The 12983-nt window shown below is 37.2% G+C and overlaps 3 protein-coding genes across 4 annotated transcripts in view; 1 reads left to right on the top strand and 2 right to left on the bottom strand.

Moving 5' to 3' along the window:
- cc2d1b (coiled-coil and C2 domain containing 1B) overlaps nt 1-3391 on the bottom strand; it is a 21908-nt gene extending 18517 nt beyond the window's left edge. For both annotated transcript variants that reach the window (XM_015020767.1, XM_015020768.1), the window contains exons 1-3: nt 3280-3391; nt 2867-2998; nt 2628-2772 (exon numbers count right to left, since the gene is read on the bottom strand). In XM_015020767.1, coding sequence (XP_014876253.1) covers nt 2628-2772; nt 2867-2929 — 208 coding nt within the window. In that variant the 5' untranslated portion in view covers nt 2930-2998; nt 3280-3391. The remainder of the gene's footprint in view (nt 1-2627; nt 2773-2866; nt 2999-3279) is intronic.
- Nucleotides 3392-4089: 698 nt separating this feature from the next.
- On the bottom strand, nt 4090-9567 carry LOC106938647 (poly(U)-specific endoribonuclease-C-like). Its single transcript, XM_015020770.1, has 7 exons — nt 9476-9567; nt 7964-8063; nt 7352-7463; nt 7151-7272; nt 6660-6772; nt 5864-6017; nt 4090-4731 (listed from the first exon to the last, which is right to left on the bottom strand). The coding sequence occupies exons 1-7, from the start codon at nt 9484-9486 to the stop codon at nt 4471-4473; spliced, it is 873 nt and encodes a 290-aa protein (XP_014876256.1). The 5' UTR covers nt 9487-9567; the 3' UTR covers nt 4090-4470.
- A 664-nt stretch (nt 9568-10231) lies between these two features.
- pak1ip1 (PAK1 interacting protein 1) overlaps nt 10232-12983 on the top strand; it is a 9462-nt gene continuing 6710 nt past the window's right edge. Inside the window, exons 1-6 of the mRNA XM_015020771.1 lie at nt 10232-10572; nt 11060-11222; nt 11340-11460; nt 11538-11612; nt 12451-12503; nt 12604-12749. Coding sequence (XP_014876257.1) covers nt 10495-10572; nt 11060-11222; nt 11340-11460; nt 11538-11612; nt 12451-12503; nt 12604-12749 — 636 coding nt within the window. The 5' untranslated portion in view covers nt 10232-10494. The remainder of the gene's footprint in view (nt 10573-11059; nt 11223-11339; nt 11461-11537; nt 11613-12450; nt 12504-12603; nt 12750-12983) is intronic.

Genomic DNA, 12983 nt, shown 5'->3' with positions numbered 1-12983 from the left:
AATGCAATTGATAAACTTTTCGACGAGAAGTCTGGGCACAGGAGAGCCCTCTTGTCCTGCGGGGACACACCCAGCAGGATTCACCCTGGATTTATTCATGATAACAGGATTTCTGCTGTTTGGAGCTTGTGGATTCCTGGATTATCGACAAATTTGTGATGGACTTGGCCGAACTAGCGAACACTCAGACTGTTGGTGTGGACAGAGACGAGGACTCTCAAACTCACTAACGAGTTGGAATCGATCTTGGAGAAGTTGCTAGTTTCGGCTCAGTGGAACGACCAAACTAATTTGGATGATTGGGAACTGAGATGTATCGGAGAGACTTTAGGGAAGATTGAAATTTATAATCTTCCCAACCTAAGACAATCTATATCTGAATTGGGTTTCCCCATGTTGCCTTGGAAGGGCTGCATATTTCCAATCTCCTTGAAGATATGTAAACATAATGATCTTCCCTCCTCACCCCCTCCTGTATCCATGGAGCTGTGGAACTGAGCACTCCTAAGGACATCATTCCTCGATAACAACACCTCTATCGGACTTTGCCAGGAGCCTCAGCAACCTAGTTTCATGGCCCTTTGATGTCACCGCTTTCACTCATATCTTCGTTTTGCCCATTGTTTTGTCTGAATGTTGCAATTTGCCCTAATGTGTCCTTTCCTCTTTTTTGTTTTAGAAACGGTGGAGTACTCCCTATTTAACCCAGAAAAGGATTATTTTAGTTTACTAGTAATATCAGAAATTGTGGAGTACGCACTATTTAAATCAATATTATACAGACCAGAAATGGAATCAGAATTAGAATAAGAATAACTATAAACTTAGAATCCAGAAATACTTAGACTCCTGTTCCCCCACCAAGAAATGGAACTAGACCGAGACAGAGGATTCTTAGCAAGACTGAACACGAGCACTTAGTTTACATACTTTAGATCAACATTAGATTATTTTTCCTCTTTTTTTTCTTTCCGTTGGTTTGTTATTTTGTTTGTATTTCCTTTAAATCCATGTAAAGCACTTTGAATTGCCTTGTTGCTGAAAATGTGCTAGGTAAATAAAATTACCTTCTCTTATCTACCAAAGTGGCAGCCATTAAACAGAGAAGAAGAAGAATGAATAGTGATGCTCATGCTTGTTTACTTTGGTTATATCGTGTCTGTAAGACTATACAGTTGAACCCATTAAAGGTTTTGTATCATAAACAATCTGTATGCATATTTTGTTTGAACTATTACAAATATAAAACAACAAAAATATAGGATTTGTTAGGAAAAATCTCACCTGACATCATCACTCCAATAGTCAATAATAATATCTCACTCAGACTTTTCTAAAATTAACCCTAATGTGAACTTTGTCAGCTAAAGTGGCTTCTTGTAGTAGTGATTACACAAGATCTAGACATGTGCAAACAAATCAGTCAGTAAACATAATGAGACTGTCAACAAGCTGTCAGAAACTCAAAGAGCAAACGTTTCTCCAATCAAACATTCATAAGCTTTATGAAGTTGGAAGTGTTTACTGAAGGTAGAGTCAATTTCGGTATCAGTCAGATGTTAAAAATTAGGTTAGAGGAAGCCGGAAAATGAAAGAAAGTACTGGAAAGGAAACTGTGTTTTCTACAACATGTCTGTGGCTCACTGCGGCTGCAAAGACACATTAGATTGCAAGATATCAGGAAGAAATTAACATATTACAGCAAAGCAGCTCTGCTTCTTTCTTTTTAGTTCTCAGCGTCGGTCTGTTATGGATTCAGAAATGTCAAGCTTGTGGAAATCAGTTAAGGTAAGGATCCACATTCTCTGCTAGGTGCACTGACATCAATAATCACTAATATAAGATGCGACAGATGGCTTAAAAATGTGACTTCCATATTCCATAAACCATGCTTTACAGTGACTGTTCTCGCATGCACACAGTGTGAAGTCGCCTCTATTCTTACCATAGTCACCTTCTTATTTTATAGTTTCTTCAGAGGAATCAGCAAATCAAAACAATACTAAAAACCTAATATCTGACTGTTGCAATAGCGAAAACATTTTTTTCTTGTATCAGGATCAATTAGGACAAATGTTAATGTTAGGACAAATCAGTTAGGACAAATGTTAATGCCTGAATAAACTTATTGCAACTAGGCCTGTCACAATAAGCAATAACTCACTTAACCACATGATAAATTAAAACAAGCTCAACCATTTCTCTCTTTCTACCAACAACTGAAAGATAAAAGTCTTCAGTGTGGTGCTTTGGTCTCAACTAGCCCTTTTTTTGAAGGATAATTTTGTTTACAAAGACTTTATAATTCATTGTATTTGTTGTTTCTGTTTATTTATTTTGTATATTTAAAATGTCTTCCAGTCCCAGTGTTAAATATTAAATGACAGAATTTAAAGATAATTGGTCTTTGAGAATGTGTTCTTGCATTATATTAGTTGAAAATGGTGGCAAAACAACAATATTATCATTTATAGCAATAACTTCTGGGACAATTTATCATCCAGCTAAATTTGTAATCGTGACAGTCCTAGAAAAAGATGCAAAAATATACAGAAAATGTAACATATTGCCCATTCAGAATCATCGTGTGTGTTTACAAAACTCCAATTGTTAAGCTCTGAACTCACTTTTCCCCTTTGGCTTGGCTTTTCCTCTAGCAGCTGCTTTATTTCCAGTAAGAGCAGCAAGTTCAGCCTCCAGATCCGGGTCGTCTAGGTTTTCCTCTGCACCCATCATCATCTCCTCTGGGTTCAAGTCCACAAATAACCCCATCTAAAAACAAAATCCCACACATTTCAGATTTAACATTTAAATCACCTCCCTGTTGTATTTAACGTAATTTTAGCTTTAAAGTTGTTGTTGTTACCTGCTTGGCCGCAGCAGCGCCCTGTCCTTTGGGCATCGGTGCCTTCTTCTTTTTGCCAAACATGTTGCCTTTTTTTTAGGCTTTTTGTTTTTAATAAACCCTTCAGCGATAACCGTCTGATCCGAACCAGACCTACAAATCAAAACACATTAAAACATAAAATAAAACCCTGTTTTCTGCTGTCTTTATTCCGGTTGCAGTAGTTGAAATCATGTGAGCGGTTGTCAGGTGGCTCCCAACCGTCGCTGTGTGACAACGATCTGCCAACTGACCAGAGCTAAAGCTGTTAGCCAAGCATGCTACTTTTTACCAACTCTAAAAGTTGATTTAACACCCAGAATCCACTTGTTGCCTTCACGCCAGTGATTAACTTAAATATTACAATATAAACTCAGCGTAGAGTGTCTGTTTACCTGTCCATTCACCAGTTCATGAGGTAGTTATGACACGAACAGCTTCGCTTCTGCGGTTTGACATCGCTTGTTTGAATACGCATGCGCATTGCGAGAGGGCGTCCGAAAGCAGCTAAAGGTGAAAGTCCAGCCCTGAGTCATGTCTGACAGGCAGAAAACGCTGAACGCAACTATACATGAATTAAAAACTTTACATAAATTTACGTTAGTTAGATTACATTTATCTGTTATTGGAGAATTTTATTAACACCTAAAATATATAATTTAGAATATTTGGTAATATTTAGGAACTCATATCAAAAGTAAGACTCATTACGCATAATTGCAGGTAATATATTTCTGTCGTTTTTGTGTCAATTTGGATAATTAGAGATTACAGTTAACAAAAAAATTACTTTGTGAACCACAGAGGACTAATTAAAAAAAAGATTTAACAGAAAGTTACAGTTGTCCAGCAGACAGGCATTGCTGCCACTATTGCCACCCTCAATAAAGCCATTAAATGTATTTGTATTCAAGCACAACAAAGAAAAGTTGGAAAACAGAAAAAAAATAAGAAAAAGGTTAACAGTGTCAAAGGTGCAATGTATCAGAATGTGAGGCATTTCCATATAATTTATATTAACCATGATACACCCGTTTTTTGTTCCATTAAGATGACATTGTTTAAAAATAGAACCAATTTTTCAAAATGTAAAACTGAAGAGACCATGTCTACCATGTTCTTCAAAATCCATTAAGTGAGCATTTAAAAATAAAATAATATATACTTCAATAAAGCAAAACAAAAAAATCCTTCAGAGTCAGAGATACCAAAACAGAACAAAAGAAGGTTTATTCAATGAAAATACACAGTCAGCTTTTACTAGTAAACAAGCAGATTACATTATTTTCTAAAATACTGGAGATGAAATTAACCGCTAGGAAACTCCAGATGAAAGTCATAATCTCTTTGCAAATACCAGTATTAAGACTCTTAAAAGTTGAGTACAAATAAGAGGAATAACAAATACATATCCTGTAACGGGTGGCAGCATATGACACAAATGTGATTACTTTATTTTATCCTTCATTTTCAGTCAACGTCTGGTTAAGAGATATTTAAGGCAAGTAAGTTTTAGTGAACGTAAAACAACCTGCTCCATGATTAGAGTGTAATATAGCAGAATTTCTTTCAGCATGGCCGTAACATTACAAATCTCTGTTGTTGCTGCTGAGCAGTTTGGGGTAGGACGTGCCGATGGAGCGGCCCTGCCGATAGACCACCAGCTCCAGCACGTACTCGTCCACTTTCACCACCACTGACGTCATCTTCTCAGTCGACATGAGGAAGATGATGGTGAACAGAGCGACCTCAAACTCTGGGCTGACGCCGATGAAGGAGCCGCCAACCGGCTTCACCAAACCTTTCCAGCTGAACTGCAGGTTCAGGACATGGTCATCCTCATCAGGCTGAAAAAAACAAAACAGAATATGGTTTAATGGAGCTTAAAGGTGACCATTACACTTTCTGAAACAGGTTAGGGTTATACAAAATAATGTTAATTTGCAAAAATTCATTCTTAGAAAATGAGATTTTAGTCTGATCAGTTCTGCCTATTAACTGTTACTGCCTCCTGTCACTTTAAATCCAAATAAGCTGCTGCTGGCCACACCCCCAAACTCAATCTTTACACTCTCAATGTGAAAATAGCTGCAAACGGCACAATTACACAACCATACATCTTTGAAAAGCAGAACTGAAGCCTCCTGCACAATCAACAAGAATGTAGCAAGTGGTTTCTGAATGGTAAGTCAACAACAAAACACTTGTCTTTTCCAGCAGCCATTGTACAGCGAATAGAGCTGTAAAACCAGCTGATCAAACATGCTGGAGCTCAGCTTGGGTTGCTAAGTAATGGGCTGGGCTCGCCTGGGGTTGCTAGGAAACGACACGTGAGTTTATGGGGAAGTTTTTGAAACAGCTCATTTTCCACACACTAAAATATATTAACTTATTGCCCAAAAATACCTGGGTGTCTTTTTAAGGTCTTGGTTGTTTGTTATAAGCAATAGAAAACCCAAATGGAAGTATAAAAATGTCCAAAATGTGAAATTTGTGTGATGGTTCCCTTTAAAATCTTTCTAGATCAGGGGTCACCAACTCCAGTCCTCGAGGGCTACCATCCTGTAACTTTTAGATGTGTCTCTGCTCAAACACACCTGGATCCAGCCTATTGCAGAGAGGAATGAATGCTGGTGAGGGAATTTAGACATTTTGGAGCAGAGGTGAATCTAAAAGTTGCAGGGTGGTAGCCCTCGAGGACTGTTCTAGATGTTTTATACTGATCAAGTTGATCACATTTTCTGCAAAAAAATGTTGGTCCTTTTTGGACCAATTTCTTCCCAAGCATGAATACAAAGGTTTACTATGAATTTACTGTCAAAAATGACACCAGTCTATCCAACAATGGTACAGGGAATAATGTCTGGAGATACAAACATGGTGACCCACACACTTGTTTCCATATTTATCCAGATTGATTGATTAAATAAAATTCAATTTTTTTCCTAACTGAACAGGAAACCAGCGTGATGTTCTTACCGTGTCTTTGTTGTCTCTTGCTTTGTAGCCTTTGTAGTCCACATGGCCATGCTTCTCCTGCAGGTAGAACTGCACCCAGTTGTGCAGACCCATGATCTCATGGCCATATTTGGTCTCTCCAACAAACACATGTTCGAAGCCACAAGAATCCTCTCTGAAACAATAAAGAGTGCATTTGTTCCTTCACTAATTAAATTAGATTTTTAAAATATTTCAAAAGTTATTTCCCCTTAACAAGTTTGCATTGTGTAGTAACAGTAGCACCACGTACAATATATCTGTCAGCTTCCTAATCAGTAAACTAAACAACCTACGTACAGTAGTGTATAGCTAATGCTAATGCGAGTTTAAACCGTTGTTGGAAAAGGGGTGCATGTTGGAGTCCCCCCTCTTTTTTTTTCTTTTTTATTTTGGCAGGAAATTTAATGTTTTTGATTGTTGATTCTATGTTGCATGACTGTGTTTTTGTGTTTAATTATGTAAAGCACTTCGAAATGCCTTGCTGCAGAAATGTGCTATACAAATAAAATTCGATTGATTGATTGATTGATTGATTGATTGATTGATTGATTGATTGATTGATTGATTGATTGATTGCAGAGATAATTTTTTGTTTAGCGACTTTGCTAACTTTTGAAAACATTTAGCACTCTTAGCCTTTTTCTGGATAAATTCTAAAGCGCCAATTTACTTTGCTGTTTTGTAAGCTTTCAGATGAACAAAGCTTCACATCTTACAATAAATAATTTTTTTTTAACTATTAAAAATATTCCCCTGCTGTCAGAGCAACACTCACCCTCCACTCCTGTCTCTATGGTAGAGGCGAAACCAGATGTCGTACAGCTGTCTCTTGAACTGTCCGCGGTCTGCAGGCGACTGGCCTTTCTTTACCAGATAGTTGTGAGCATACTAAGAGTTGAAAAACAAAACTCATCATAATATTTTTTTAAAAATGTGTGAAAACTACCATCAGATTTTCACGTTTTGATTTTGTTGCTAATTTGCTCTGGACATTCCTATCAATTTTTTTGTTGCTGCATCTAAATAAGAACAATACTTCACACTTTGCCATGTGATGAAAAGTGAAAAAATTCCAACTGTTTTGAATATTTTTGAAACCAAAATCTAACAGTACAGTCTCACATTAAGAATCTGCTTTTTGGTCTGATTATTAGCTGGCCTTTATAGCATAACATCCATCTGAACAGTGTTTGGCACAAGGCAGAACAATATTTATGTGTTTTGGTAAAGGGAGCTTGTACCAGGTCAGCTCCAAAGCTTTTGTACCTTCATGAGCTCAGTCTCCATGATGGAGTCAATAAAGAGCCGATTCTCTTGAAGCTCCTCTGAAGTGACCGTCTCTGACACGCCTGTAGACATCTCATAGTTGTCCAGCAAGTTGATAAAATCTGAAGTTACAAGCATAAACATCAGACGTGGTGAAAGCAAGGTTCTAGAAAACCAAAACGATGTTAAACTGATACTTACGAGCAAACGTCTCAATGTTTTTCAGCTTTCCCTCATCGACGTAGGAAAAGAGAGGAGCGTGGGCCCGATCTCTGGCGTAGTTACTGCCCTGCGCCACATAACCCGCTCTGCCCTGAGACAGAGAGAATCAGAATACGGTAAGCAAACAGAGCTTGTCATTACACACTTAGAGCTGAAACCATTAATCGTGATTAATCGATGATGAAATAATCATTATCTAATTTAGTAATCAATTAATCTTTGACTGGATTACACAGACTCCAAAAAGGCCATTTGCTGAAAGAGAGCAGAGCAGTAATTAAGCTGAAACTGTACAAGAAATATGTACATTTTGCATTTAAGATAAAAGAAAAACATTCTGTCTCTGTAAATAAGTTCTATTAACAACTCTCCAAATCGCAGGTTTAGCTTCACCTGGTTCAAATTCTGTTAATAATAAATCTCATATTAGGCACCTTTTGCTATTAAATTTTTTAGTTAATCCAAAGAAAATACTTACTTATTAATGTTAAGTCAAGCAGAAAGTACTGAGCTTTTCATGTGTTGATGTTAGAAGTTAATCTAAGTTCCCTTCCAGGTAGGTGTGCATCTATTGCAACATGCAGGACTGACCTGAAGGGAGATTTTGTAGTCAGTTCCCGGCTTCAGACGGTTTGTGTCCAGTTGCCAGAGTTTATTCAGCACCTCAGTCAGGTCCCGGTTAGCCTGTCGACTGTTGGGGGGGAAAAGCAAAGACAACTGATGAATCACGAGTTGAAGAAGCAGGCAAGATCAATAAGACAAACGCATGTCAATTTCTGTTAAAAATTAGAGAGAAGATCCAGCTTCTCCATGTGTTGGAGAGAGAAACTATATGAACAAACACAACATATAAGTTGGCCCTCATAACAACATTCTTTTTCAATTGCGTTTTAATTGTCAAATAAGATATACATTAAGATTAAAGATCACTTTTATCACATGGAGTTCCACACAGTGTTAACTCAGGAGGACAGACATCATGCAGTACTCTGTGCTGGTCTGTCACATAAAATACACAGATTTTTGTGGATGTAACCTAAGAAACCTTCAAGGGTTATGAAGACGGAACAAGGCGATGTAGTTTCAGCTTTCAAGTTGTGTATCACAACAGGTGAGCAGGTGGGGCTCACCTTTAGTAACAATGGTGTTGAGTTCCTTAGTAAATGGGAAAATGGTGGGAGAAAAAAAAGAAAAGTTGCATGACCATATCAGCCTCTGCAGCTTTTATGGTAATAAAGATGTCTGTGTTGTAACCTTGGAGCCGTTAGTGATAAAGAGGAAGTCTGTTTTGGCTTTATTTTCATAGATACAGAGATTCTGTTTTAGGTAATCCCTCCCCCTTTTATATTTTTCCAAACTCTGTTTCAGACTTTGCAGACACCTGGTGTAATAAGCTTTCATCTAATTTTCAGGTAAATGTTTTTCGCAGAAAATCCAGTCTATTTCCAAGAGCTTCGTGTTGCTATTTTCTTGGAACAGTGTAATGACAGAGTGGAAAACAAACAGTTGTGTCACATGGGTAATCCTTCTGCAGTCTTTCAGCAGCTTTTTTTCTCTCTTAGAAACAGTAGATGAAAACTAAAAACTGTGTATTAAAACCACACCCTCACTGTCATGTAGGATCTGCACATGGTGAGTAAGAACCAAATGACAGAAAGGGGCACAGAAACTCCTCTGTTCTTTCTTCAGATCTGAAAATATCAGCAGAAACTATAAAATCAACCATATCCTGTTTGCTGTGTTGTATAATTTCACCCACTAATCAGTACCAGACCCTGCAGCAGTCACATCCACAACAACTAATCCTCATTCCTGCATAAAATCTCCACATATTTACCGCTTTAAAACTACACTTTGTACTTAGAGCAGACTTTAGTTGTGAAAAGAAAGATACAGTTGGACTTGAGAGGAAAATATGCGAATAAAACCAAGAAAAAGTTACATCTTACAGCGTTATTACTACATGTCTACATTAAACACTTTTGAATGTATAAGTTTTATACCTGGAAGTATTTCAAAATGTTGGAGAAAACTAATATTTAGCAGAAACTAAAGGGAAAACAAAGCGAAAAACAAAAATGCAAGTTTGGAGTCAATGCTTACCCACTGGCCATGGTTTCTTTTAGTGAAAAAAAAATCCTTCCTGACTTCTTCTGACATCCTCTCGTTAAACTACTGGGGAACAGTTATCTGAGACGTCAATCTTGACGTTTCCGAAAACATTAGCCAATCACAATGCCCGTCCCATTCGCTACGTCATCAGATGGGCGGGTCTAATTCTGATTCAGAGGTGAAGTTAGGAGAGAGAGAAGTGGGGTTTTCCAAGTGTTCGGTGGTCATTTGTAACATTTGTGAAGCTTTTTTAGTACGCTAACAAGACTCTTTTTTGATCTTATGTAATGGCATTAAGTTTATATTTAAAATAGTAAAAAGAAATCGATAGTATAAACAAAGCAAATGTATTTTTGCTCGACAAACGGCTTCGTTATTTATGCTTTTTCACATCTTGTCAGGGTAGAAAGACGGCAGTAGTACTTCATTTATCACGGACTTTCCAGCATTAAATTATTTTAGAAATTAGAATAAAATTCAAGTACATTTCACATAGTTTACACTTCAAATTCATTAAAAGCTGATCTTTTCTTTTCACAATTTAGGCTTTTCAATAAATCAATTTAGGCTTGCTAAAGTAATCCACAGTCAATATTAACCGTTAGTCGTTATTGTGCATTTTAAATAAACTTTTAAGTACGTTTTTTTGCATTAATTTTAATTACATTTGGCCAATGTTGAAAACATGGATAAGCAATAAACAAACTTTTATTTTGAAAACCCCCACCAAGCGGAAGGAATCACGCGCAGCGCATGCTTATTTTCGACGCACGTTGTTTTGTAGTCATAGGCGTGTGTGGCTTAAAAAAAATAGTCACGCATGCCATTTTTTAGTGGGTTAAACTCGATTCTTGTTGAATTGTCGTTCCTTCCGTACTTAATGTAGGTGTCACTGTGGAATTTAACGAGTTGTCACTTGAATCTGGTGGCATATATCTGAGTCGAGAACGTTATAGAATCCGGATTAGCTTGCTAGCTCATTCCTGTTGTAGGTAACTGGCAGCAGCAGCATGGCAGCGGTGCTGGAGCTCATCGCTGGCAGCTATGAGCAAATTACTTTCGGATACCGAGTAAAAACGGAGGGAAACGTGAGTAGACTTGAGATTTTGTTCTTCAGGAAAATGTTACTAATCTCCTTTTAAATATGCACTGTATGATCTCTTGACAGTATTATAATTTCCTTAATCTATGCTTTTGTTATATGTATCCTTAATTATTCCAAACGTGGAAATAATATTCAGTACGTTTATGTTTAGAGAAGTCAAAGCTAGGGTATAAAACCTAGGGAGACTACACCAACTGCAATAGCAATTAGTAGTTGCATGTTAAGATAAATACATATTGTTGTGAATAAGCACTGGAGAAGAATAACATGGGTGAATGCTTTCTAGTCTTTGTGAAACAGTTTTAACTTGTGATGTGCTACAAAAAAATCTTTTTGTTTTGGTCTATCATGGGTTTTTTTTATTGTGCCTTTACTAACCTCTTGTAATTTGTACCTGTTGTTGGAGAATTCAACATTTTAAGATTTCACAAAGTCATGTTTTCCTTATTTGTTTGTTTGTTTGAATGCAGGACTGGACAGCCAAACCTGACTTTACACATCACGCTCACACAGCTTCAGTATCAGCTGTGGCGGCCAGCGAGAGGTTTGTGGTCACGGGAAGCAAAGATGAAACAATACAGTTATACGACATGAAGAAGAGAACAGAACATGGGGCTCTGCTGCATCATGAAGGTGTGAGCAGCTTATTTTAGATTGTCTGAAGCCAGAAAATGCATTGACTTTAGTTTTATTTTGCATGAAATTAGTGTTGATGATTAATTTCTTTGTTATGACTCCTTTGCTCCACAGGTACCATCACTTGCCTGGAGTTCTATGGTTCGTCCCACTTGCTGAGTGGAGGGGAAGACGGTTTCCTGTGTGTGTGGAGCACAAAGAAGTGGGAGTGCATGACGACCATCAAAGCTCATAAGTGAGTGTGACACTCCCACAGTTTGGCTGCAGTTGTCTGTTGTGAATGAAGATCCTGATTCGTCTCGTTTTCCTCAGAGGTCACGTCACTTCGCTCTCTGTCCATCCGTCGGGTAAACTGGCACTGTCGGTTGGGACGGACAAGACTCTGAGGTAAAACTCGCAGCTCAAATGAGGTTTTACTAATAGCTTACCGACGCAGGCTGGAAAATTTTGACAATCTTTTTGGTTCTGGATAGTTGAGTATGTTTGAGAAGGGAATATTTTCCAAAGTTTTTTCTGTGTCCTTATTGTTTTAAATACCTTGCCATTTGTTTATCCGTCCATCCCTCTGTTTCTTGATCAGTTACCTCTGTCAGTCGATCTATAAGCAATAAATCAATTAATCGCATGATAAGTTAGAACAAACGCAATAATTTCCGTCTGCATGATTTATAATTTTTTTGTTCTGGTTCTTTGGTTTCATCTAGCCTCTTTTTGGAAGGACAATTTTGCTTACAGAGACTTCGTAATTCATTTTATTTGTTGCTTCTGTTGCTTTGTTTATTTATTTTGGATATATAAAATGTCTTCCAGTTTCAGTGTTAAATGTTCATTAGTACTTAAAGTTGACTGATCTTTGAGAATGTGTCTTTACATTATCAGAACTTGTAAATGGTCTCAGAACAACAATATTATCATTTATCACAATAACTTCTTGAACAATTTATCATCCAGCTAAATTTGTTATGGTGACAAGTCTAAATCCAGCATTCTTTTATCTACCCACTCACCTATACAGTTCTATTTATATTCATTTAAATTTAAAGCCTAACCTCTGCAGAAAAATTGATTGTGAACATTTGTAGTTTAACAGTAACAGGAAAAAGTGAGCTGAGAACTCTGGAAGTTTGAGAGTGGAAGAGTACTTAGAAAATGTGTGCTAACACTTCACTTAGGCTCTTTATTTAAAGAAAAAGAAAAACTTAGTGTGTCCTTTTTATCTTTAAAGAACCTGGAATCTCATCAATGGCAGGTCGGCTTTTATCAAAAACATCAAACAGAGTGAGTATAACTTTCATTTAGATGAAAATAAAAACAGCTTTGGATTTCTCTTGTGATGCAGGGATGATATCAAGCCTTTTATTTTTATATTTTTTCTCAGATGCACACATTGTCAGATGGTCTCCAGATGGCGACAGATATGTGGTGGTGGTGGATGACAAAATTGATATCTACAAGCTGGAGACGGCGTCTGTAACGGGAACGATCACAAACCCGAAGAGGATCTCATCTGTGAAATTCTTAAACGTGAGTTTTCACCCCAAGTCTCTGTATTATGAATGAATGAAAGGAATCAAGTGCTAAGGAGTAGGTATGTTTTTTTGTTTTGTGTCCTTTTTAGTTCTTCTTTGGACCGTGGCTCATTTTTCACACATTTTCAGTCTCGTTTGTTATAGGATATTGTTCAGCATATTCTTGTGAAAAATGAAAAATCTCAAAAAGGAATACAATATTAGGGCTGAAACGATTCCTCGAATGATT

This window comes from Poecilia latipinna, unplaced genomic scaffold (assembly GCF_001443285.1).
Source record: "Poecilia latipinna isolate Pla-1442-1.1 unplaced genomic scaffold, P_latipinna-1.0 Scaffold2653, whole genome shotgun sequence".
Taxonomy (NCBI): Eukaryota; Metazoa; Chordata; class Actinopteri; order Cyprinodontiformes; family Poeciliidae; genus Poecilia; species Poecilia latipinna.
This window is presented reverse-complemented; position numbering and strand designations above follow the sequence as displayed.